Source organism: Theropithecus gelada, chromosome 3, assembly GCF_003255815.1.
Source record: "Theropithecus gelada isolate Dixy chromosome 3, Tgel_1.0, whole genome shotgun sequence".
NCBI classification, from domain to species: Eukaryota; Metazoa; Chordata; class Mammalia; order Primates; family Cercopithecidae; genus Theropithecus; species Theropithecus gelada.
In genome coordinates this window covers 13,113,875-13,137,768 of record NC_037670.1, presented here as the reverse complement: position 1 = coordinate 13,137,768, position 23,894 = coordinate 13,113,875, and the positions used below count along the sequence as shown (strand labels likewise).

General features: G+C 48.2%; 1 protein-coding gene across 1 annotated transcript; it reads left to right on the top strand.

Annotated features, from left to right (window-relative positions):
- Positions 1–5,241: 5,241 nt before the first annotated feature.
- Positions 5,242–22,171, top strand: ZSCAN21 (zinc finger and SCAN domain containing 21). Its single transcript, XM_025378184.1, has 4 exons — positions 5,242–5,313; positions 12,968–13,462; positions 13,754–13,946; positions 20,921–22,171. The coding sequence occupies exons 2-4, from the start codon at positions 13,064–13,066 to the stop codon at positions 21,748–21,750; spliced, it is 1,422 nt and encodes a 473-aa protein (XP_025233969.1). The 5' UTR covers positions 5,242–5,313; positions 12,968–13,063; the 3' UTR covers positions 21,751–22,171.
- The last annotated feature ends 1,723 nt before the right edge of the window (positions 22,172–23,894 follow it).

Sequence of the window (23,894 nt, the reverse complement as noted above, 5' to 3'; positions counted from 1 at the left end):
ACACACATTTTTTGAGATAGGATCTTACTGTCACCCAGGCTGGAGTGCAGTGGTGTGATCATAGCTCACTTCAGCCTGAACTCCTGGATTCAAGCAATCCTGCTGCCTCAGCCTCCTGAGTAGCTGGGACCACAGCTACTTTTTTGTGTGTATTTTTTGTAGAGACTGTCTGGCTATTTCCCAGGCTGGTCTTGAACACTTGGGCTCAAGTGATCTGCCTGACTTGGCCTCACAGGTGTGAGCCACCACACCCAGCCCTATTTTTTTTTTTTTTTTGGTAATTATTTTCTTTTATAGAGATGGGGTCCCTCTGTGTTGCCCAGGCTGGTCTCAAACTCCTGTCCTCAAGCAATCCTCCCACCTTGGCCTTCCAAAGTGCTGGGATTACAGGCATGAGCCAGTGTCCGACCCAGAACTGGATTTTATTTTTCTTTATTTTTGTAAGACAGGGTCTCGTTCTGTTGCTCAGTCTGGAGCGCAGTGGCATGATCATGGCTCACTGCAGCCTCAACCTCCTAGACTCAAGCAATCCTCCTGTCTCAGCCTCAGCTGGGACTACAGGCATGCACCACTACGCCTAGAATTTTTTTTTTTTTTTTTAATTTTTTGCAGAGACAGGGTCTTGCTATGTTGCCCAAACTGGTCTCAAATTCCTGGGCCTCAAGCAATCCTACCACCTCAACTTCCTGAAGTGCTGGGATTACAGTCATGAGCCACCATGCAAGGGCCTAAAATCCAGTTTTAGCAAGAACCCTGCTAAGTTAGTTTAGCAAAAACCTCCCACCCTCCATATCTAATTACTCTTTTTTCTTTTTCTTTTCTTTCTTGATTTTTTTTTTTAAGACAATCTCTCTCTGTTGCCCAAGCTGGAGAGCACGGTCTCGGCTCACTGCAACCTCCACCTCCTGGGTTCAAGCGAGTCTCCTGACTCAGCCTCCCGAGTAGCTGGGACTACAGGCGCACACCACCACCCCCAGCTAATTTTTGTATTTTTTTTAGAGTCGGGGTTTCACTACGTTGGCCAGGCTGGTCTCGAACTCCTGACCTCAAGTGATCCACCTGCCTCAGCCTGCCAGAGTGCTGGGGTGACAGGCGTGAGCCACTGCTCCCAGCCCATATCTAATTACTCTTGATATTTATCTGATCGGGTTCCTTGTCCTCCACCATCCCCCAGGTGATGTCTGATCAGCCTGGCCTGTCTTCAGCAAGAATACCCCTTCCATCTGATGTTTCCTCTTGGTCATTTTCCATCCACTGACTCCCATCCTACTCCTTGGCTATACATTGCCACCTGCCCATGCTGTGTTCAGAGCTGAGCCCAATCTCTCTCCCCTCACTGCAAGACCCTACTGCAGTGGTTTCTGTGTTTATTAGGATGGTCCTGAATAAAGTCTTCCTTACCATGCTTTAACAAGTAGCGTTGAATAATTTTTTTTTCATTACGTTTAACTCCACCATTCCACTTTCATTCCTTTTTTCTTTCAATTTCTTTAGCAAATGTCTTCGCAGCTTTCCAACATGCTGTACATGTCTTCTGCTTCCTGGAAAAAAAAGGACATGTTCAGAGTTGTCATGGGCCAGAGGCTTGCCCAGCCTGCTCTAACGGAAGTCAAGGTTTGGTTACCCTCTACTGGCCAGCTGATGGCAGCAAAAACAGGTGATGATGAGAATGAGTGAGGAAGATCCAGAAAGGCGCCTTTTTGGAGAGAACCATGAACACCTTAGTGGAAATGGAAGGGAGGTTCCAGAGACAACACTAAACACTGGAATCTTTTCCTCTCCTGGATTTATGCTGTAAAGGGCACTGGAATTATTTTTCTTTTGTGAAACCAATAATCTGCCAGGCATGGTGGTGTGCATCTGATCCCAGCTACTTGGGAGGCTGAGGCAGGAGAATGGCGTAAACCCGGGAGGCGGAGCTTGCAGTGAGCTGAGATCCGGCCACTGCACTCCCGCCTGGGCGACAGAGCGAGACTCTGTCTCAAAAAAAAAAAAAAAAAAAAAATAGCCAGGCAGGGTAGCATGTGCCTACTTGGGAGGCTGAGGTGGGAGGATCACTTGAGTCCAGGAGTTGGAGGCTACAGTGAGCTATGATCACACCACTGCACTCCAGCCTGGGCAACAGAGTGAGGCCCTGCCTCAAATAAATAAATAAAAATAAAAAATCTCTTGAGACATAGCAGGCACACAGGATTGGAGAATCTGGCTTGTGCTCTCAGCTTTGATACTAATTAGCTAACTAGTGTACCTTGGATCTGACTTCTTCAGGCACTGGTTTCTTCATCTGAAAACAAGAGTTTAACCAGATTGTCCTTAAGGTCTCTTTTGACATTAATATTTTACAGCAGCTCAGCCCCTTTGCTCAAGGAGCATCTCAGCTCTGGAAAGGACAATGGGTTTGGAAATAGACGGACTTTCTTCAAGCCCTAACATAACCACTTAATGGTTTCATAACTAGACAAAGACCCATTGACCAAGAGGCTGGATGGAGCCCTGCCAAAGCATCAACACAGGTGTGGCTCTTGGAATGTGTGCAGGTTTCTGGCTCTTCCCTCTGTCCTGGTGATCCTGTTTCCATTTCCCATCTCTTTCTTCCCCGTCTAACTGACAGGCAGTAGAGCACAGGCTTTGGAGAAAGGAGGCCAAGTTTCACTTCTGACGCTCCCACCTATCAATTGTGTGATATTGGAAAAGTGACTTTTCTGAGCCTGTTTCCTGGTCTATAAAATGGAGATTTTAGGGCCAGGCACAGTGGCTCACAGTGGCTCCCAGCACTTTGGGAAGCTGAGGCAGGCAGATCACTTGAGGTCAGGAGTTCAAGACCATAGGGGAATGAATTAAAAGGACTAACCATGTGATAATTGTTAAAGCTGGCCAATGGGTACATAGAGGCTGTTTTTGTTTTTTTGTGAGACAGAGTCTCACTCTGTTGCCAGGCTGGAGTGCAGTGGTGCAATCTCAGCTCACTGCAACCTCTGCCTCCCAGGTTCAAGCAATTCTTCTACCTCAGCCACCCGAGTAGCTGGGATTACAGGTGCGTGCCACCACACCCAGCTAATTTTTGTATTTTTAGTAGAGACGGGGTTTTCAGGATGGTCTTGATCTCTTGAACTTGTGATCTGCCTGCCTCAACCTCCTAAAGTGCTGGGATTACAAGCGTGAGCCACTGTGCCCTGCCAAGGCTCATTTTTTTTTTCTTCTTTTTAAGAGAAAGCAAGTTTGTTAGAGAAAGTAAAGAAACAGCCTGGTGCGGTGGCTCACACGGTGAGCTTTATGGTTATAAAGCCTCATCAGATGGGTTTTATTTAACCTTACATAACCTGGCTGACTTTCCAACCAGGCTCTGGCGTAACATCACATGGCAGATAAAGAAGGAAACCAAAATATTTCCACCCCAAATATGTTTTTTTGCCATATCTTGAAATAGCCCTACAAAGCTGTCTCTTGTGGGGAAAATCTACACTCGGTAGAGAATCCCTTTCCCTCTCCAGCCAGCCTTTTTCCTGATCCAGGAGAGAATCAACTGGGCAATTGGCACTTTTAAAAGTCTGTTAAGAAATATTTGCAGTCTGTTCTCTTTGAAGCCTGCTGCCTGGAGGCTCCGTCTGCATAATGAGAATCCTGGTCTCCACAACCCCTTAGTTCAGTGGTCCCCAACCTTTTTTGACACCAGGAACCAGTTTTGTGGAAGACAATTTTTTCCACGGATGGTTTCACGGTTTCAGGATGATTCAAGTGCATTACATTTATTGTGCACTTTATTTCTATTATTACATTGTAATATATAGTGAAATAATTATACAACTCATCATCATGTAGAATTAGTGGGAGCCCTGAGTTTGTTTTCCTGTAATTAGAGGGTCCCATTGAGGAATTACGTGAGACAGCGACAGATAATCAGGTATTAGGTTCTCATAAAGAGTGCACAACCAGGCCGGGTGCGGTGGCTCAAGCCTGTAATCCCAGCACTTTGGGAGGCCAAGACGGGCGGATCACGAGGTCAGGAGATAGAGACCATCCTGGCTAACACGGTGAAACCCCGTCTCTACTAAAAATACCAAAAACATTAGCCGGGTGTAGTGGCGGGCGCCTATAGTCCCAGCTATTCCAGAGGCTGAGGGGAGAGTGGTGTGAACCTGGGAGGCAGAACTTGCAGTGAGCCAAGATCCAGCCACTGCACTCCAGCCTGGGTGACAGAGTGAGACTCCGTCTCAAAAAAAAAAAAAAAAAGAAAAAAGAAAAAGAGTGCACAACCTAGATTCCTCTCATGCACTGTCCGCAATAGGGGTTTGTGCTCCTGTGAGAATCTAATGCTATGGCTGATCTGACAGCAGGCGGAGCTCAGGGGTAATTAGAGCAATGGGGAGTGGCTGTAGATACAGGTGAAGCTTCGCTCCTGCAGCTCATCTCCTGCAGTAGGGCCCAGTTCCTAACAGGCCATGGACTGGTACCTGTCTGTGCCCCAAGGATTGGGGACCCCTGCCTTAGGTAACCCAGACATTCCTTTCTATTGATTATAGGTCTTTAGACAATAACTTTCAGCCAGTTACCAATTAGAAAATCATTGAGTCCACCTATGACTTGGAACATCCCCGCCTGGAATTGTCCTGCCTTTCCCACAGAACCAATGTTCATCTTACATGTATTGATCGGTGTCTTATGTCTCCCTAAATTGTATAAACCCAAGCTGTAGCCCGACCATCATAGGCACGTGTTCTTAGGACCTCTTGAGACTGTGCCTCGGGCCATTGGTCACTCATATTTGGCTCAAAATAAATGTCTTCAAATATTTTACAGTTTGACTATTTTCATCAATGAAGTATTACTCAATCTCTGACTTCACGGGCCAAGCACGGAGTTCCATGTCCATAAACCTGGACCGAGGTGCTGGGCCCAAGGGTACCCAGTGACCTCGGTCCAGGTTGATGGACAAGGAACTCTGTGCTTGTCCCAAGGGTACTCAGGGACCTTGGGCTCTGAAGTCCACGAGGGTGACTGAGGTGGCTGCCTCAGCCCATGCCCTCCCTGCCCCGGGGAGTCGGGGTTGGGTGGGAGAACCGCCGAAGCCTTCATCTGGTCTGACCGTCTTTGGTAAAAACAGAAAGAGTCCGTGGCTTTTCATTTTGGGGGTCGACTCAGCGCCTCCCTGATGTCTCAGGGCCAGAGACACAGAGAGGACCTCCCGAATTTCTAGAGGGACCGCTACGGCCCCCCACGACTTTCCCGTGGGGCGGGGCTATGACGCACTTCCGGCTGCGCGGTCCGGAGGTGTGCGGTGCGGTTTCCCGGTGTCCGGAGCGGCTCTGATTCTCGGTGAGCCTGCTGGTTGCGGGTTAGCTAGGCGGACAAGAAAGGGAGCGTTGGCTGAGTGGTTTGGGGAGGGAGAAGTGGATTTAGCAGCTGTGGCTTCCGAGGACCTCACCTAGACCGGTCCTAGCAGAGCTGTGGGGAGGAGCTCCCCGTCCCCGCCCAGCCCCAGCTGGTGGAGGCGCTGGCTCCCTGGAAAGCCTTTCTTCCACTTGGGGCTTTAACAAATGAAAGCTGGAAGAACAGATGTTCTGGAAGTTCTTTCGCGTTGCAGAATAGTTTTTTTGTGCGCTCCCCAAGCCAAGCAGTCTGTCAGTCTGACCGTGGCTGCCTTTTTTCCCTTTCTGTGAACTGGAGGTCGGAACGCAAGGCTCATTGATGGGAATACGCCCAAGGGGTTGGAAACCTGTGGGAAGCCGAGCGTCATTAGAAGTCTTGGGTAGAATCCAGTCCAAGGGAAGAAATAGTCCCCTCGGGCTTTGTTCAGGCTAGAACGCACACACAGAATACGGATCTGCTCAGATTTAGAAAAACATTCTTGAAGAACCATGTATAAATAAGAGTCAAAGTTGATTTGGGCCGGGCGCGGTGGCTCACGCCTGTAATCCCAGCACTTTGGGAGGCCGAGGCTGGCGGATCACTTGAGGTCAGGAGTTCGAGACCAGCCTGGCCAAACCCCGTCCCCACTAAAAATACAAAAATTGGCTGTGTGTGGTGGCGCGCACCTGTAATTCCAGCTACTCAGGAGGCTAAGGCAGGAGAATCGCTTGAACCCAGTAGGCGGAGGTTGCAGTGAGCGGAGATCATGCCACTGCACTCTGGCCTGGGCGACAGAGCGACACTTGGTTCCCCCCCCCCCCAAAAAAAAAGGAAAGTTGATTTGGTGGGTGAGGTACTTGGAAACCCACGAAATCTAAGGAACAGTTGAGCTGTGGCAAGGAAAAGAGTTAAGAGGCAAGACAATTGTTTTCAAGTATTGGAAGGCTGCTATGAAGAAAGTGAGTATTGGTTTTGGACCAACCTAGGATTTTTGAAATGATGCAGAATATGATTCAGGTTAAAGAAGAACTCGTGTGGCCGGGCACGGTGACTCATGCCTGTAATCCCAGCACTTTGGGAGGCTGAGGCAGGCGGATCACCTGAGGTCGGGAGTTCGAGACCAGCCTGACCAACATGGAGAAACCCCGTCTACCAAAAATACAAAATTAGCCGGGCGTGGTGGCACATGCCTGCAATCCCAGCTATTAGGGAGGCTGAGGCAGGAGAATCGCTTGAACCTGGGAGGCAGAGGTTGCGGTGAGCCGAGATCGCGCCATTGCACTCCAGCCTGGGCAACAAGAGTGAAACTCCGTCTCAAAAAAAAAAAAGAAGAACTTGTAACAATTAGTGGAATTCTGTGGCTCAAGAATTATCTAATTTGCCTGCCTAGGGATTTTCTTTGTTTTTGGTTTTGTTTTGTTTTTTTGAGATGGAGCCTCGCTCTGTCTCCCAGGCTGGAGTGCAGTGGCGCCATCTCTGCTCACTGCAAGCTCCGCCTCCCGGGTTCACGCCGTTCTCCTCCCTCATCCCTCAGCCTCCGAAGTAGCTGGGACTACAGGCCCCTGCCACAACGCCCGGCTAATTTTTTGTATTTTTTAGTAGAGACGGGGTTTCACCATGTTAGCCAGGATGGTCTCGATCTCCTGACCTCGTGATCCACCCGCCTCAGCCTCCCAAAGTGCTGGGATTACAGGCGTGAGCCACCGTGCCCGGCCGCCTAGGGATTTTCAGGTACGGGCTGAGTGTGAAACATTTTAGCACAAGTTGTAAGTGCTGTTCTGCTTTTAGAATCTATGGTAATTTGATTTTTTTTTAACACCTCATCTTGTTACAGAATGGACTTGGGGCCCTTTCATAAGGGCATATAAGCTTTGGGAGATTGGCGTAAAGGAGGAGGGAAAATGGACACAGAACAAGGGCCTTCTGTTTATGATAGACCATGAAATTTTGCTTGATGGGCTTCTTGAGATAAACAGTCTAGATAGCTTTTAAAAAGTCACTGTGGGCCGGGCGCGGTGGCTCAAGCCTGTAATCCCAGCACTTTGGGAGGCCGAGACGGGTGGATCACGAGGTCAGGAGATCGAGACCATCCTGGCTAACACGGTGAAACCCCGTCTCTACTAAAAAATACAAAAAACTAGCCGGGCGAAGTGGCGGGCGCCTGTGGTCCCAGCTACTCGGGAGGCTGAGGCAGGAGAATGGCGTAAACCCGGGAGGCGGAGCTTGCAGCGAGCTGAGATCCGGCCACTGCACTCCAGCCTGGGCGACAGAGCCAGACTCAGTCTCAAAAAAAAAAAAAAAAGTCACTGTGATTGTAGACAATGTGAGTTAGTAATGAAGCATCTGATTTCTAGCCTCATGCTTTATTTTTTAAGAGACAAGGTATTCCTTTGTCACCCAGGCTGGAGCACAGTGTCACAACCCTGCAGCCCCGAACTCTTGAGCTCAAGTTATACCTCAGCTTGGGCAACAAAGCAAGACTTCGTTTCTACAAATAAATAAATAAATATTTTTAATTAGCCGGATGTGGTGACACACACCTGTAGTCCTGGCTACTTCGGAGGCTGAGGCAAGAGGATTGCTTGAGGCCAGGTGTTCAAGGCTGCAGTGAGCTATCATGGCACCACTACACTCCAACCTGGGCAACAAAGCAAGACCCTGCCTCTGTAATTTAAAAACAATAAAATAAAGACCCAGTGAAGTGGTTCACACCTGTAAACCCAGAACTTTGGGAGACCAAGGCAGGAAGATGGCTTGAGACCAGGAGTTCGAGGCGTCCATGAGCTGTGTTTGCACCACTGCACTCCAGTCTAGGCAACAGACCAAGACACTGTCTCTAAAAAAGAAATATTTTAAATTTTTAAAAAATGTGAAAGAGGAGTCAAGGGATGACCCCAGGTTTTTCGGTCTGAGTAAAAAGAACAATGAGAGTTGCCATTATCTGAGATGAGCAGCTTTTGAGGGAGAGATGGGAATTCGGTTTTGGACATGTTAAGCTTGAGATGTCTTACTGGACATCCAGGTAGTAATGGCAAGTGGATAGTTGGTTGTATGAGTCTGGAGGTCAGAAGGGATATCTAAGTTGGAGGTACAGTTTGGGCAATTGTGAGTATATAGTTGGTAATTACAACCATGCAACTAGTGAAATCACCAAGGAGAGAGTGCAGGAAGGAGGAAGGGCACCTGGCCCTCTACCATTTGTAGTCTTTATGCGTTGTGCATTTGAGTTGTGTGCACCGCAAAACTGATGTGCCACTGGGTGTGGTAGCTCACACGTGTAATCCCAGCACTTTGGGAGACTGAGGTGGGCAGATCACTTGAGGTCAGGAGTTCAAGACCAGCCTGGTGAACATGGTGAAACCCCATCTCTACTAAAAATACAAAAATTAGCCAGGCGTGGTGGCACGCACCTGTAATCCCAGTTACTCAGCAGGCTGAGGCATGAGAATCGCTTGAACTCGGGAGGCAGAGGTTGCAGTGAGCTGAGATCATGCCACTGCACTCCAGCCTGGGTGACGGAGCAAGACTGCATCTCAAAAAATAAAATAAAACCACAAAATTGATGAGTCTAGAATAGATCGCTTAGCTAATGAGCTTACCCAGCCAACTGCCCAGCAGCAATGTCCAAGGAAACTTTTTTTTCTGTAATTTGCAGAGGCAGTCGTGTGATCCAGTGGCATCTGTGAATTTGGATTCACTGAGTTTTCAGAGTGTATCCCACGTGAATGCTACGTTACCACATGACGCTCCCTGTGTGATGCCAGCAGGTGCTGCATGACTCCCTGCTGACTTGCCATGTTTCACAGGCCAGATCACAGAAGCTGAACAGCCCAAACACCGGTTTCTTTCCTGGTCTTAGGGTGCCCTCCTCTGGATAGAGTATGAAATTTTCTAACAGTTATGTAAAGTTAATCTACCACTGAGGAGATCTCCTCTGTTGCCCAGTTTGGAGTGTAGTGACACGATCTTGGCTCACTACAACCTCCACCTCCCAGGTTCAAGTGATTCCCTGCCTCAGCCTCCCAAGTAGCTGGGATTACAGGTGCCCACCACCACTCCCAACTAATTTTTGTATTTTTAGTAGAGACAGTAACTTGTAATTTTATGGTAACTGTATTTTCTTCTTTTTTTCTTTTTTTTGAGACGGAGTTTCACTCTTGTTGCCCAGGCTGGAATGCAATGATGCGATCTCGGCTCACAGCAACCTCCGCCTCCCAGGTTCAAGCGAATCTCCTGCGTCAGCCTGCCAGTTAGCTGAGATTACAGGCATGAACCACCATGCCTGGCTAATTTTGTATTTTTAGGAGAGACGGGGTTTCTCCATGTTGGTCAGGCTGGTCTTGAACTCCCGACCTCAGGTGATCCGCCTGCCTCGGCCTCCCAAAGTGCTGGGATTACAGGCATGAGCCACCGCGCCCGGCCCGGTAACTATATTTTCTTAGGTTTAACATGTGGCCCTAAAGAACCAGAAACCGAAAGGAACCAATATTCCTACCCCACAGAGTCCCATCTTTAGTAAGGCTGTTTCTGGAGTTTATATGATGACCAAGATACTATGCATGGCCCCAGTTCACCATGTTGGCCAGGCTAGTCTCAACTCCTGGCCTCAAGTGATCTGCTTGCCTTGGTCTCTGGAAGTGCTGGGATTAAGGCCGTTAGCCACCACACCTGGCCACTCCTTTTAAATATTCTAAAGAATGCTCTCCAGCGCAGCTACCTCATTATTTCTTGTTTATTTTAGCCTTTGGTGCTCGGGCCTTTGTTTTAGGAGGTGAGATGGCGTTGCACCTCCCATGGCTCAATTTTTAAGTATTTCTAAATTTGGGCACTCCAGTGGTATATGCTGGCTACATACAGACTTATTTGACCAAAGAATCCTTTATTCAAGTTATTGGTTATAATACTTTTGTTGTTGTTTTTTGTTTTGTTTTGTTTTGTTTTTGAGACGGAGTCTCACTCTGTTGCCCAGGCTGGAGTGCAGTGGCGCCATCTCAGCTCACTGCAACCTCTGCCTCCGGGGTTCACACTATTCTCATGTCTCAGCCTCCCGAGTAGCTGGGATCACAGGCGCCCGCCACTGCGCCCAGCTAATTTTTGTATTTTTAGTAGAGATGGGGTTTCACTATGTTGGTCAGGTTGGTCTTGAACTCCTGACTTCAGGTGATCCACCCGCCTCGGCCTCCCAAAGTGCTGGGATTACAGGCGTGAGTCACCACGCCCGGCCTTAGTTATAGTGCTTTTGAACACATTTTGGGAAATAATTCTGATGCATTTTTTTCCGTGCCTCACAGTTTCCCTTTTCATGCTTTGGGTTGCTTCCTGATGTCTTAATTCCACTGCTAAATACTCCACCAACAAAATTTATTTTAATTTTTTAAAGACTAATCAAAGCCTTAATTTCATAAATATGAACCGTGTTTACAGAATGTTAGCACTAAAGTTAACACATCTGTGTTAGCCAGGATGGTCTCGATCTCCTGACCTCGTGATCCGCCTGCCTCAGCCTCCCAGAGTGCTGGGATTATAGGCGTGAGCCACCGTGCTGGGCTTTTTTTTTTTTTTTGAGACGGAGTCTCGCTCTGTCACCCAGGCTGGAGTGCAGTGGCGCGATCTCCGCTCACTGCAAGCTCCGCTGCCACCCGGGTTAATGCCATTCTCCTGCCTCAGCCTCCCTAGAAGCTGGGACTACAGGCGCCCGCCACCACACCCGGCTAATTTTTTTGTATTTTCAGTAGAGACAGAGTTTCGCCGTGTTCGCCAGGATGGTCTCGATCTCCTGACTTCGTGATCCGCCCGCCTTGGCCTCCCAAAGTGCTGGCATTACAGGCGTGAGCCACCGCGCCTGGCCTCAGCCGACTTTTAATATTTTTAAAGTGCTGTCAAGCCAGATCCATGGAGATTGTCATGTGTTTGAAATTAGCATAATTGGTTGTTTTGGGGTGGTTTGTTTGTTTTGTTTTTTTGTTCTTTGATTTTGATTTTGTTTTTGTTTTTTGAGGCAGGGTCTTGCTCTGTCACCCAGGCTGGAGTTCAATAGTGCAATCACAGCTGCAGGTCACTGCAGCCTCAACCTCCTGAGCTTAAGTGATCCTCCCACCTCAGCCTCCTGAGTAGCTGGGACCACAGGTTCGTGCCACCACACCTGGCTAATCTTTGTATTTTTTGTGGAGACGGGGTTTCACCATGGCCAGGCTGGTCTCAAACTCCTGACCTCAAGTGATCCACCTGCCTCAGCCTCTCAAAGTTCTGGGATTACAGATGTGAGCCACTGCACCTGGCACTCGGTTTGTTTTGTTTTTATTTTTTGAGACAGAGTCTTGCTCTGTCACCCAGGCTGGAGTGCAGTGGCAAGATCTCGGCTCATTGCAACCTCTGCCTCTCATGTTCAAGCAATTCTCATACCTCATCCTCCCAAATAGCTGGGATTACAGGTGTGTGCCACCATGCCTGGCCAATTTTTGTATTTAGTAGAGACAGGATTTCACCATGTTGGCCAGGGTGGTCTCGAGTCCAGGCCCGCCTCGGACTCCCAGAGTGCTGAGATTACAGGCATGAGCCACTGCGCCCGACCTCAGTTATTTTTAATGTACTAGTTAATTACACCCTTTGAGCATGACCCAGGTCATACTGACAGGCCCAGTCATTTGACTAGTGAGTTTTCCTTTTTTTTTTTTGAGACGGAGTTTCACTCTTGTTGCCCAGGCTAGAGTGCAGTGGCACAATCTCCGCTCACTGCAAGCTCCGCTTCCAGGGTTCACGCATTCTCTTGCCTCAGCCTCCCGAGTAGCTGGGATTACAGGCACCCACCACGACGCCTGGCTAATTTTTTGTATTTTTAGTAGAGATGGGGTTTCACCATGTTAGCCTGGATGGTGTTGATCTCTTGACTTCATGATCCCCCTGCCTCGGCCTCCCGAAGTGCTGGGATTACAGGGGTGAGCCACCGTGCGTGGCCTTGACTAGTGAATTTTCATTGCTCAAGCTGAATGTCTTAGGTTTAAACAGATGGCATCTAGCCAGTAGATAGCTTGATAAAATCCCAGAAACTATAATATCTATAATGGTGAAATTCTGAACTAGTTTTGGAGCAAAGTTAATTTTAAAATTGTGCCACATTGCACTTTTTAGGAGAGTGGAGACCACTGAAATCAAAGTAGGATATCCTGAACCGATTGCAGAAAGACTTTTTTTTTTAGAGATGGAATCTCACTCCGTTGCCCAGGCTGGAATGCAGTGGCACGATCTCTGCTCACTGCAAACTCCGCCTCCAGGGTTCAAGCAATTCTCCTGTCTCAGCCTCCCAAGTAGCTGGGATTACAGGCGTCCACCACCACGCCTGGCTAATTTTGTATTTTTAGTAGAGACAGGGTTTCACCATGTTGGCCAGGCTGGTCTCAAACACCTGACCTCAGGTGATCCACCTGCCTCGGCCTCCCAGAGTGCTAGAATTATAGGCATGAGCCACTGTACCCAGCTCATTCCAGAAAGATTTTGAGCAGTTGTTTTTATATGGTAGTTTTATGGTGGACATAATTTCCACAATTTATTGTGCTAAAGGTATGGCTGTAAAGACCCAAAAACACTTCAGTTTGATTATTTTATGGTAACTATATTTTCTTAGGTTTAACGTGTGACCCTAAAGAACTGGAAACCCAAAGGAACCAATATTCCTGCCCCACAGAGTCCCATCTTTAGTGAGGCTGTTTCTGGAGTTTATATGATGACCAAGGTACTAGGCATGGCCCCAGTTCTGGGCCCTAGGCCTCCACAGGAGCAGGTGGGGCCTCTGATGGTAAAAGTCGAGGAGAAAGAAGAGAAAGGCAAGTGCCTTCCTAGCCTGGAGATGTTCCGCCAGCGTTTCAGGCAGTTTGGGTACCATGACACCCCCGGGCCCCGAGAGGCCCTGAGCCAGCTCCGGGTGCTCTGCTGTGAGTGGCTGAGGCCCGAGATCCACACCAAGGAGCAGATTCTGGAGCTACTGGTGCTGGAGCAGTTCCTGACCATCCTGCCCCAGGAGCTCCAGGCGTGGGTGCAGGAACACTGCCCGGAGAGCGCTGAAGAGGCTGTCACTCTCCTTGAAGATCTGGAGCGGGAACTGGATGAGCCAGGACACCAGGTAGGCGGGAAGACCTTTGTTATTCTAGGAGATTGGGAGCCAAACATTCTAGGCAGGAACAAGGGTTTGTCCATACAGTAAGCTTCGCTGAATGGAAATTTCTACTGAATTAGACCTTGTTTCCTCCTGTATTTCTCTGTCATCCAAAACTAACTTTTAGCCTTGGGAATGGAATAGGATGGGTGTTTTCCTTTTCTCTTTCCTAGAGGTTCTGTATAGCTCTCCTGGGATTTTCATTCTTGTTCTTAAAGTGAGCCATGCACAAACCCAGCCATTCCTAATTGTCTTTAGGTCTCAACTCCTCCAAATGAACAGAAGCCGGTATGGGAGAAGATATCCTCCTCGGGAACCGCAAAGGAATCCCCGAGCAGCGTGCAGCCACAGCCCTTGGAGACCAGTCACAAATACGAGTCTTGGGGGCCCCTATACATCCAAGAGACTGGTGAGGAGCAGGAGTTCACTCAAGATCCGAGAAAGACCCGAGGTGAGGACCAGCCGTTAGACTCCTGTTCAGTGCCCCGGGCCTGTGTGGTTGGAGAAGCAGAATAATTTGTAATTCTTTGTTGTGAAGTGATTTCATAGATTGACTTGATTGGTTGGGCTGACTGGGTGGACATAGTCCCCTTTCCTCCCCCAAGTAAGCCTGTCTTCGCCTGGGCCCTAGCATGGGGATAGGTCACTCTTAAAGGATCAGTTTCTCTTTGAAGTTTCGGTATTACAAATAATTTTTTTTTAAAGGGTTGATTGAAGTGAGTTTAATAAAGAAACTGTTAACAGAGGTGTAGACAGTTCGAATGAACCAGTAAGGAATAGTGTTGCACCCGACAACAGTGAAAAGCTGTTACTCCCTGTGAGCCTAAAGGGACGGGCAGAGGCGGGGCCCTGTTACCAGAACCAGGTAAGACCTATAGTCTTGGAGGAGGGGGTCACTCGATAGAAGTTGTAGCTGCAGGCCCTGCCGTGGGGTGAGGAGAAAACGGAATAAATACCCCAACTGCACCCTCCTCCTGCCCTTAAATCTCCTGCTTTTGTTCCCCAATGGCAAACCCAGTTGGCAGCCAGAGGGCAGGAAAGACAAGACAGTGTGGCCCTTAGGGTCAGCTTACTGGGGCACAGGCAGGGGCAGAGAATGGATCTGGGAAGGGCAAATGGAAAATAATTGGCAGCTTCCTTTCTGAAGCTATGGAAAGAGATGGGGCGTTTTTCACACGTCACAGATATATTAGGTGACTACTCCTGAGCTCAAATCTCCATATATTATGGTTTATAGAATAATCTCAGGCCATAAATGGTCATCCCCTGTCGGGGTGTTTTTGTGTGTTTTTCTGAGACAGGGATTCCATCTGTCACCCAGGCTGGACGGCAGCCTCAATCTCTGGGGCTCAAGTGATCCTCCCGCCTCAGCCTCCCAAGTAGCTGGGACCACCGTGTCTGGCTAACTTTATATTTTTTTTTTGTAGAGACAGGGTCTCACTATGTTGCCCAGGCTGGCCCTATGTTATTTTGTTATTTTATGGTTTCTACTCTTAAGTACCTTCATTTACCTGAAGGATTAGAACTAAATTTTTGAAACAGAGTTAATGTTTAATTATATGTTTGCAAAAATATGGCATGTTATTCCAAATCCTAATAGTTTCAAACCAGGACTTTGCTTATGTGTTGGTGGTGTAGGCCACTATTTATGTGTGTGGTGTGATTTCATGACAAGAGTCCATGGCCCTCAGAAATCTCCCTCCGTGCTTGCTGTGTCTGAAACGTGAAACTCCCTCGTGGAAATAGAGTTTTGAGCTGAGTTAAAAATCACATTTTCTAGGAAAAGTAAAAAATTAAACTCTTAACTAAATTCTTCACAGTTTATGGTGAACACAGTAGACCTCTCCAGGCAATTGGGGTCTCCCCAGAGTTGCCACAGTAATTAGAGATAAAAATAGCCAGAGACGCCGGGCGCGGTGGCTCAAGCCTGTAATCCCAGCACTTTGGGAGGCCGAGACGGGCGGATCACGAGGTCAGGAGATCGAGACCATCCTGGCTAACACGGTGAAACCCCGTCTCTACTAAAAATACAAAAAACTAGCCGGGCGAGGTGACGGGCGCCTGTAGTCCCAGCTACTCGGGAGGCTGAGGCAGGAGAATGGCGGGAACCCGGGAGGCGGAGCTTGCAGTGAGCTGAGATCCGGCCACTGCACTCCAGCCTGGGTGACAGAGCCAGACTCTGTCTCAAAAAAAAAAAAAAAAAAAAAAAAAAAAAAAAAAAAAAAAAAAAAAAATAGCCAGAGACCTATCTGGTCAGTTTTATTTTCCATATCTCTTGGTGTAGCCCCTTGGCAGTATTACACAAAGAAGTGGGTGGAGTGGAAGGATTATCAGAGCCAGGAACAGGCTTGGGTTTTAGTACCCAGATGGGACAGAAGACAAAGCTGCTGGGCCCTCCTAAGGAAAGGGAAGTTGACTCTGAAAGCTTTAGAAAGCATAAAGTCTTTATTTTTTTTTTTGAGATGGAGTCTGCCTCTGTCTCCAGGCTGGAGTGCAGTGATGCAATCTCAGCTCAGTGCAACCTCTGCCTCCCAGGTTCAAGAGATTCTCCTGCCTCAGCCTCCCGAGTAGCTGGAACTACAGGCACGTACCACCACGCGCCCAGCTCTTTTTTTTTTTTTTTTTGAGACGGAGTCTCGCTCTGTTGCCCAGGCTGGAGTGCAGTGGCCGGATCTCAGCTCACTGCAAGCTCCGCTGCCCAGGTTCACGCCATTCTTCTGCCTCAGCCTCCCAAGTAGCTGGGACTACAGGCCCCTGCCACCTCGCCCGGCTAGTTTTTTGTATTTTTTAGTAGAGGCGGGGTTTCACCATGTTAGCCAGTATGGTCTCGATCTCCTGACCTTGTGATCCACCTGTCTCGGCCTCCCAAAGTTCTGGGATTACAGGCTTGAGCCACCGCGCCCAGTCTTTTTTTTTTTTTTTTAAACAGAGTTTCGCTCTTGTTGCCCAGGCTGGAATACGGTGGTGCCATCTTGGCCCACTGCAACCTCCACCTTCTGGTTTCAAGTGATTCTCCTGGCTCAGCCTCCTGAGTAGCTGGGATTACAGGCGCCCGCCACCATGCTTAGCGAATTTTTGTATTTTTAGTAGAGATGGGTTTCACATTGGCCAGACTGGTCTCGAACTCCTGACCTCATGATCCGCCCTTCTCGGTCTCCCAAAGTGCTGGGATTACAGGCATGAGCTACTGCGCCCAACCAAGAAATTGTTAATAAAAACACAAACAGGCACCTTTGATAAAAACAAAATAGAATTTCTAAAAGTGAAAACTGTAGTCATTGAAATTAAGAATGCAGTGGCTGTTTTAAATAATCAAGGACATGATTAGCAAACAGAGGTAGATGTGAGGATAGTCATCTGAAATACTGCTTAGAAAGATGAAGGTGGCAGGCATTGGACATCAGTATGGGATCAGATGAGGATGTCCAGCGTATGTTTAATAGCTGTTCCAGAGGAGGAGGACAGAGTTGGAGAGGACAGACATGGTGGCTCACACCAGTCATCCCAGCACTTTGGAAGGCCTAGGCTGGCAGATCTCTTGGGGCCAGGAGTTCAAGACCAGACTGGCCAACATAGTGAAACCCTGCCTCTACTAAAAATAAAAAAATTGACTGGGCATGGTGGCACTTGCCTGGAATCCCAGCTATTCAGGAGGCTGAGACATGAGAATCACTTAAACCTGGGAGGCAGAGGTTGCAGTGAGCGGAGATCATGCCACTGCATTCCAGCCTGGGCAACAGAGCTAGACCCTATCTCAAAAAAAAAAAAAGAGTCAGGGAGAGAGACTAGTGACCAAGAGAAAATGCTAAGTTGTCCAGAGTGATGAAATATATAAATCCTAAGATTCAGGAAACAATCCCAAGTAAGATAAATAAAATATAGATAATGAGTAAAACTGCAGAATGTCTAAATTTATAGAATGTCTTAAAAGTAGGCTGGGCGCAGTGGCTCACGCCTGTAATCCCAACACTTTGGGAGGCCGAGGTGGGCGGATCACGAGGTCAGGAGATCAAGATCATCCTGGCCAACATGGTGAAACCCCGTCTCTACTAAAAATACAAAAATTAGCTGGTCATGGTGGCATGCACCTGTAGTCCCAGCTACTCGGGAGGCTGAGGCAGGAGAATCACTTGAAACCAGGAGGTGGAGGTTGCAGTGAGCCGAGATCGCGCCATTGCACTCCAGCCTGGTGACAGAGCGAGGTTCCATCTCAAAAAAAAAAAAAAAAAACAATAACCCAGACTGGCTGGACATGGTGGCTCACACCTGTAATCCCAACACTTTCGGAGACTGATGCAGGAGGATCACCTGAGGTCAGGAGTTCGAGACCAGCCTGGCCAACATAGAGAAACCCCATATCAGCTGGGCATGGTGGCATGCGCCTGTAGTCCCAGCTACTCCGGAGGCTGAGGCGGGGGGAATTGCTTGAACCTGGGAGGCGGAGGTTGCAGTAAGTCAAGATCGCGTCACTGCACTCTGGCCTGGTGCGACAGAGTAAGACTCCATCAAAAAGAAAAAGAAAAAACATCCCTACTAAAAATACAAAAATTAGTTGAGCGTGTTGGCGCACGCCTGTAGTCCCAGCTACTTGGGAGGCTGAGGCAGGAAAATCACCTGAACCCAGGAGGTGGAGGTTGTGGTGGAGGCAGTGACCCAAGATTGCGCCACTGCACTCCAGCCTGGACGACAGAGTGAGACCCCGTCTCAAAAGTAACCAAGACATAAAAGACAGATTACCACCTCAAAGGAATGCTGATTAGACTAATTGCAAACTACCCAGCAGTAACAGTGCAGCCTGGAAGACAATGACATAAATAGTCCTGGTAAATTCTTTTTTAATTTTTGCCTCATTCAGCTGTTTTTTAAAATGTTAACTTTTGGCTGGGCATGGTGGCTCACACCTGTAATCCCTGCACTTTGGGAGGCCAAGGCAGATGGATCACTTGAGGCCAGGAGTTCGATGCCAGCCTGAGCAACATGGTAAAACCCCATCTGTACAAAAAATACAAAAATTAGCCAGGTGTGGTGACTAGTGCCTGGGGTCCCAGCTACGTGGGAGGCTGAGGCAGGAGGATCATTTGAGCCTGGGAGGTGGAGGTTGCAGTGAGCTAAGATCATGCCACTGTACTCCCACCTGGGCAACAGAGCCAGACCCTGTCTCAAAACAAAACAAAAATAAAGTTTTATGAAGTTACTTCTTTCCCACACATGTAGTCCATGGCTGTGCAGTGACTCGAAGAGAAGTCTGCGTGTAGGCAAGCGATTGCTAATTATGGAGAGTGAAAAGGACTTTAGCTGCTGAAGCTCTGACCCCCAGCAGATGGGGAGGAGAGAGTGAGCCTGGAAGCAGCTGATAGTCACTGTCAGCAAAGGAAGGAGACAGACAGCTGGGCAGAGAGAGAGAAGCTGTCAGGGCAGTTCCTAGGGAAGGGGAAAGGGCTTTGGAGGAAGGTAGCTTGCTGACAGGCTTCCGTACCCTCAGAGGACTAACAGTTCTCAAAGGGGGCCCATTTTTCAGAGGGAATTTCTCTTACTCCCCTTTTCCCTGATGTGGATGACCAGGTGGACTTTGAAGAGGTGTGACTGCCTGGTGAGGCGTTCTAAAAAGATAAACTGGTTCCATCTGGTTTCAACAGTGAGTGTCACTTTATAACTAAATTACAAGACGTAGCCAGTGTGAGTGAAATGATGAGGTTAAGCCCTCCTGGAGATCACGCACTTTCGTTCCGATTGATACGGATCTGGGGCTGGAATGATTGTAAATGGTCAGAATGTCCTGATTGCTTTTATGTTCAATTGCTGTGGGAACATGGGTTTTTGTGAGTTTGCCACTCAGCCTCTTCCTTAATTGTCCTTGTCATTTTCCTTAACTCTGGCCCTGCAGCAATCATTCTCCCTTGTTTTTATCTGCGTGAGGCTCAGCTGTTCTTTTTTTTTTTTTTTTTTTTAATTAAAAAAGGCCGGGCGTGGTGGCTCATGCCTGTAATTCCAGCACTTTGGGAGGCCGAGGCGGGTGGATCACCTGAGGTCAGGAGTTCTAGACCAGCCTGACTATGGTCTAGAACATGGAGAAACCCTGTCTCTACTAAAAATACAAAATAAGCCAGGCATGGTGGCACATGCCTATACTCCCAGCTACTCAGGAGGCTGAGGCAGGAGAGTCACTTGAACCTGGGAGGTGGAGGTTGTGGTGAGCCAAGATTGCACCATTGCACTCAGCCTGGACAACAGGAGCAAAACTCCGTCTCAAAAAAAAAACAAAAAAAAAAGCTGGGCGCGGTGGCTCACGTCTGTAATCCAGCAGGTGGATCACCTGATGTCAGGAGTTTGACACCAGCCTGGCCAACATGGTGAACCCCATCTCTGTTAAAAATACAAAAATTAGCTGTGCTAATTTTTGGTGCTAGGTGCTTCTGGTCCCAGCTATTCAGGAGGCTGAGTCAGGAGAATCACTTGAACCCAGGCATGGAGGCTGCGGTGAGCCAACATAACACCACTGCACTCCAGCCTGGGCAACAGAAATAAATAAATAAAATAAATATTTTTTAAAAGATAGGGTCTCACTCTGTTGCCCAGGCTGGCACAATCATGGCTCACTGCCGCCTTGACCCACTGCAACCTTGACTTTCCAGGCTTAAGTGATCTTCTCACCTTAGTATCCCAAGTAGCTGGAACCACAGGGGCACACCATGCCTGCCTAATTTTTTTATTTTTACTTTTTGTGGAAATAGGGTCTCCTTATGTTGCCCCAGCTGGTCTTGAACTCCCAGATTCAAGCCATCTTCCCACCTCAGCTCCCAAAGTGCTGGGATTACAGGCGTAAGCTCCTGTGCCCGGCTACCCCTCTCCTATGTCCTACATTTTGCCTTCTGTATGTGAAGTTGTTTTTCTGGCAGAAAAAGCCATGTTCTCTTTACATCCTAATGCTTCGGGTGGGGGCTTGTGTGAAAGTGTGGTATGGAGGCCGGGCCTGGTGGCTGACGCCTGTAATCCCAGCACTTTGGGAGGCTGAGGTGGGCGGATCACAAGGTCAGGAGATCAAGACCATCCTGGCCAACATGTCGAAACCCCATCTATACTAAAAAAAAAATACAAAAAATAGTGGGTGTGGTGGCATGTGCCTGTAATTCCAGCTACTCTGGAGGCTGAGGCAGGAGAATCGCTTGAATCAGGGAGTTGGAGGTTGCAGTGAGCCGAGGTCGCCTGCATTCCGGCCTGCTGACAGCGAGACTCCGTCTCAAAGAAGTGCAGCGTTGTAAACTAGATTGGATGCTGATTTACTTGTATCTGTGCGCTATCATGAGCTCTATTTAGTCACCCTTCAGTATCTGTCAGTCTCACCTGATGGTTCTATTTCTCTGGTAAACAGTTTCTTCCTCAGAACAAGAAACAACTGAAGTATCCTTAATCTGCTTATTGTTTCAGATTGCAGATGGAGTACCCAGCATGAGGAATCAGCAGATGAGCAGAAAGGTTCTGAAGCAGATGGGCTCAAAGGGGATATAATTTCTGTGATTATCGCCAATAAACCTGAGGCCAGGTTAGAGAGGCAGTGCGTAAAACTTGAAAATGAAAAAGGAGCAAAACCCCCTCTTCAAGAGTCAGGCTCCAAGAAAGGTAGAGAATCAGTTCCTACTAAACCTACCCCAGGAGAGAGACGTTATATATGTGCTGAGTGTGGCAAAGCCTTTAGTAATAGCTCAAATCTCACCAAACACCGGAGAACACACACTGGGGAGAAACCTTACGTGTGCACCAAGTGTGGGAAAGCTTTCAGCCACAGCTCAAACCTCACCCTCCACTACAGAACACACTTGGTGGACCGGCCCTACGACTGTAAGTGTGGAAAAGCATTTGGGCAGAGCTCAGACCTTCTTAAACATCAGAGAATGCACACCGAGGAGGCGCCGTATCAGTGCAAAGATTGTGGCAAGGCTTTCAGTGGGAAAGGCAGCCTCATTCGTCACTATCGGATCCACACTGGGGAGAAGCCTTATCAGTGTAACGAATGTGGGAAGAGCTTCAGTCAGCACGCAGGCCTCAGCTCCCACCAGAGACTCCACACTGGAGAGAAGCCATATAAGTGTAAGGAGTGTGGGAAAGCCTTCAACCACAGCTCCAACTTCAATAAACACCACAGAATCCACACTGGGGAAAAGCCCTACTGGTGTCATCACTGTGGAAAGACCTTCTGTAGCAAGTCCAATCTTTCCAAACATCAGCGAGTCCACACTGGAGAGGGAGAAGCGCTGTAACTGCCACGTGCGCTCGTGTTGTCGTGGTTGTTTTAAACTTTAGCATCTGAACACCAGGAAGAAGTCTTGTCGTTGCAGCAGCATTGATTCCGGTGATAGAGTTTGTGTCACTCAACATCGGGATGCCTGAGGAGTGAGAGCTCCACAGCAACACGACAGGCAGGAGGTCCTCAGAAGGTGGCAGGAGGTTCCATGCTCGCCAGTTCTCTGGAGCCAGAGTCCCTTCCCCACACTTAGGGTCCCAGTAAACCATGCCAGCATTACCTTTTGCATAGTTAAACTGATGTGTATCCAGTCTAGTTAAGGAAGAAACATTAAGACTTTAATTTTTAACATATATTCAAGAATTTTAATTTGTAAAGAATTGAGCCACATTGAACACAATTGAAGAGATTCAGAATAAACTTATAACATCTTGTAATGCCTCAGGACTGTTATAACAAATGATGTGTTGGTTATTGAATACTTACAGATGGAGAAAACTGTTCCTGCTGATTTCGCTTTTAGAAAATTTGGATTTGGGGTCAGGCACAGTGACTCATGCCTGTAATCCCAGCACTTTGGAAGGCTGAGGCGGTCGGATCACCTGAGGTCAGGAGTTCGAGACCAGCCTGGCCAAAATGGCAAAACACTGTCTCCACTAAAGATACAATTAGCTGGGCATGATGGCAGGTGCCTGTAGTCCAAGCTACTTGGGAGGCTGAGGTGGGAGAGTCGCTTGAACCCGGGAGGCAGAGGTCACAGTGAGCCAACATTGCGCCACTGCACTCCAGCCTGGGTGACAGAGCGAGACTCCGTCTCAAAAAAAAAAAAGTAAAGTGAATGCTTTCACTAGATAATAACTGCATACCAAGAGCCAGGGGCCATGTTGAACTGTCCCAGCACAGCTGTTGTGGATGGGTTTGTGGCAGACAACCATTAACAGCCACAACTCATCTGTTTTTTACAGAAGCCATACAGAAGGAGTGTCTTTTGCATCTTTGAGGGCAGTAATAATCACTTCAGTTCCATTCAGGGTGTGGTATTGTTTCTTTTTTTTTTTTTTTGAGATGGAGCTTCACTCTTGTCCAGGCTGGAGTGCAATGGCGTGATCTTGGCTCACCGCAACCTCTGCCTCCCGGGTTCAAGCGATTCTCCTGCCTCAGCCTTCCTAGTAGCTGGGATTACAGGCATGTGCCACCATGCCCAGCTAATTTTGTATTTTTAGTAGAGACGGGGTTTCTGCCCAGCTAATTTTGTATTTTTAGTAGAGACGGGGTTTCTCCATGTTGGTCAGGCTGGTCTCGAACTCCCGACCTCAGCTGATCCACTTGCCTCAGCCTCTGAGTGCTGGGATTACAGGCGTGAGCCACCGCACCTGGCCAGGGTGTGGTACTTCTTTCTTGCCACTTTGATTGGCTGGGGAAGGGCAGGGTGTGCAGGAGTTTCCACTTGACCCTTTTTCCTATGACCTACCTGTGCTACAGATTAAGTAACTAATGTGCTGGGCATCTATCCCCCTGCTAAACATATCCCAATTATTTTCTCAGGGACATGGCCATAGGGTGAGTCTGTCCCCACTGGGCCCACTGAAATGGATTTGGGCCAGGACTCCATTTATCAGCTGACCTCTGTCTGGAGGGCAATGGTAAGTTTTAAATTTGTGTCATCTTAGATCCTATATCAAAAAGCCTCAAAAGGCTTGGGCATTCTGTTTTCCTAATACATTAGTGAACAGCCACAGGTCCTTTGGAGAAATATTTATTGTATATACTTGTGGTACAGTTGGAAGGTCTTCAAAAAAACCCAAACTCCCCTTGAGTTGATGGATTCCGAATCTCAGAACTGGCTCAGATCTGGAAAGTAGCGGAAGGACTGCGATTTCCCATTGTTAACAGCTGGTACCAGCCTTCTCATCCACTCTTGGGATTTTTTTGCTTATACAAATCAAAGCCTCACCCTGTTGGCTGAAAGTTTTTGCTAAGAACACCAAGGGTTATTAGTCAATGCCACAGATTCCTGTGGGTCAAGACACCCTAGTGGGCCAGGAGTGGCTCCTGCCTGTAATCCCAGCATTTTGGGAGGCTGATGCAGAAGGATTGTTTGAGCCCGGGAGTTCGAGACCAGCCTGGGCAACATAGTGAGATCCCATCTCTATTGTTTTT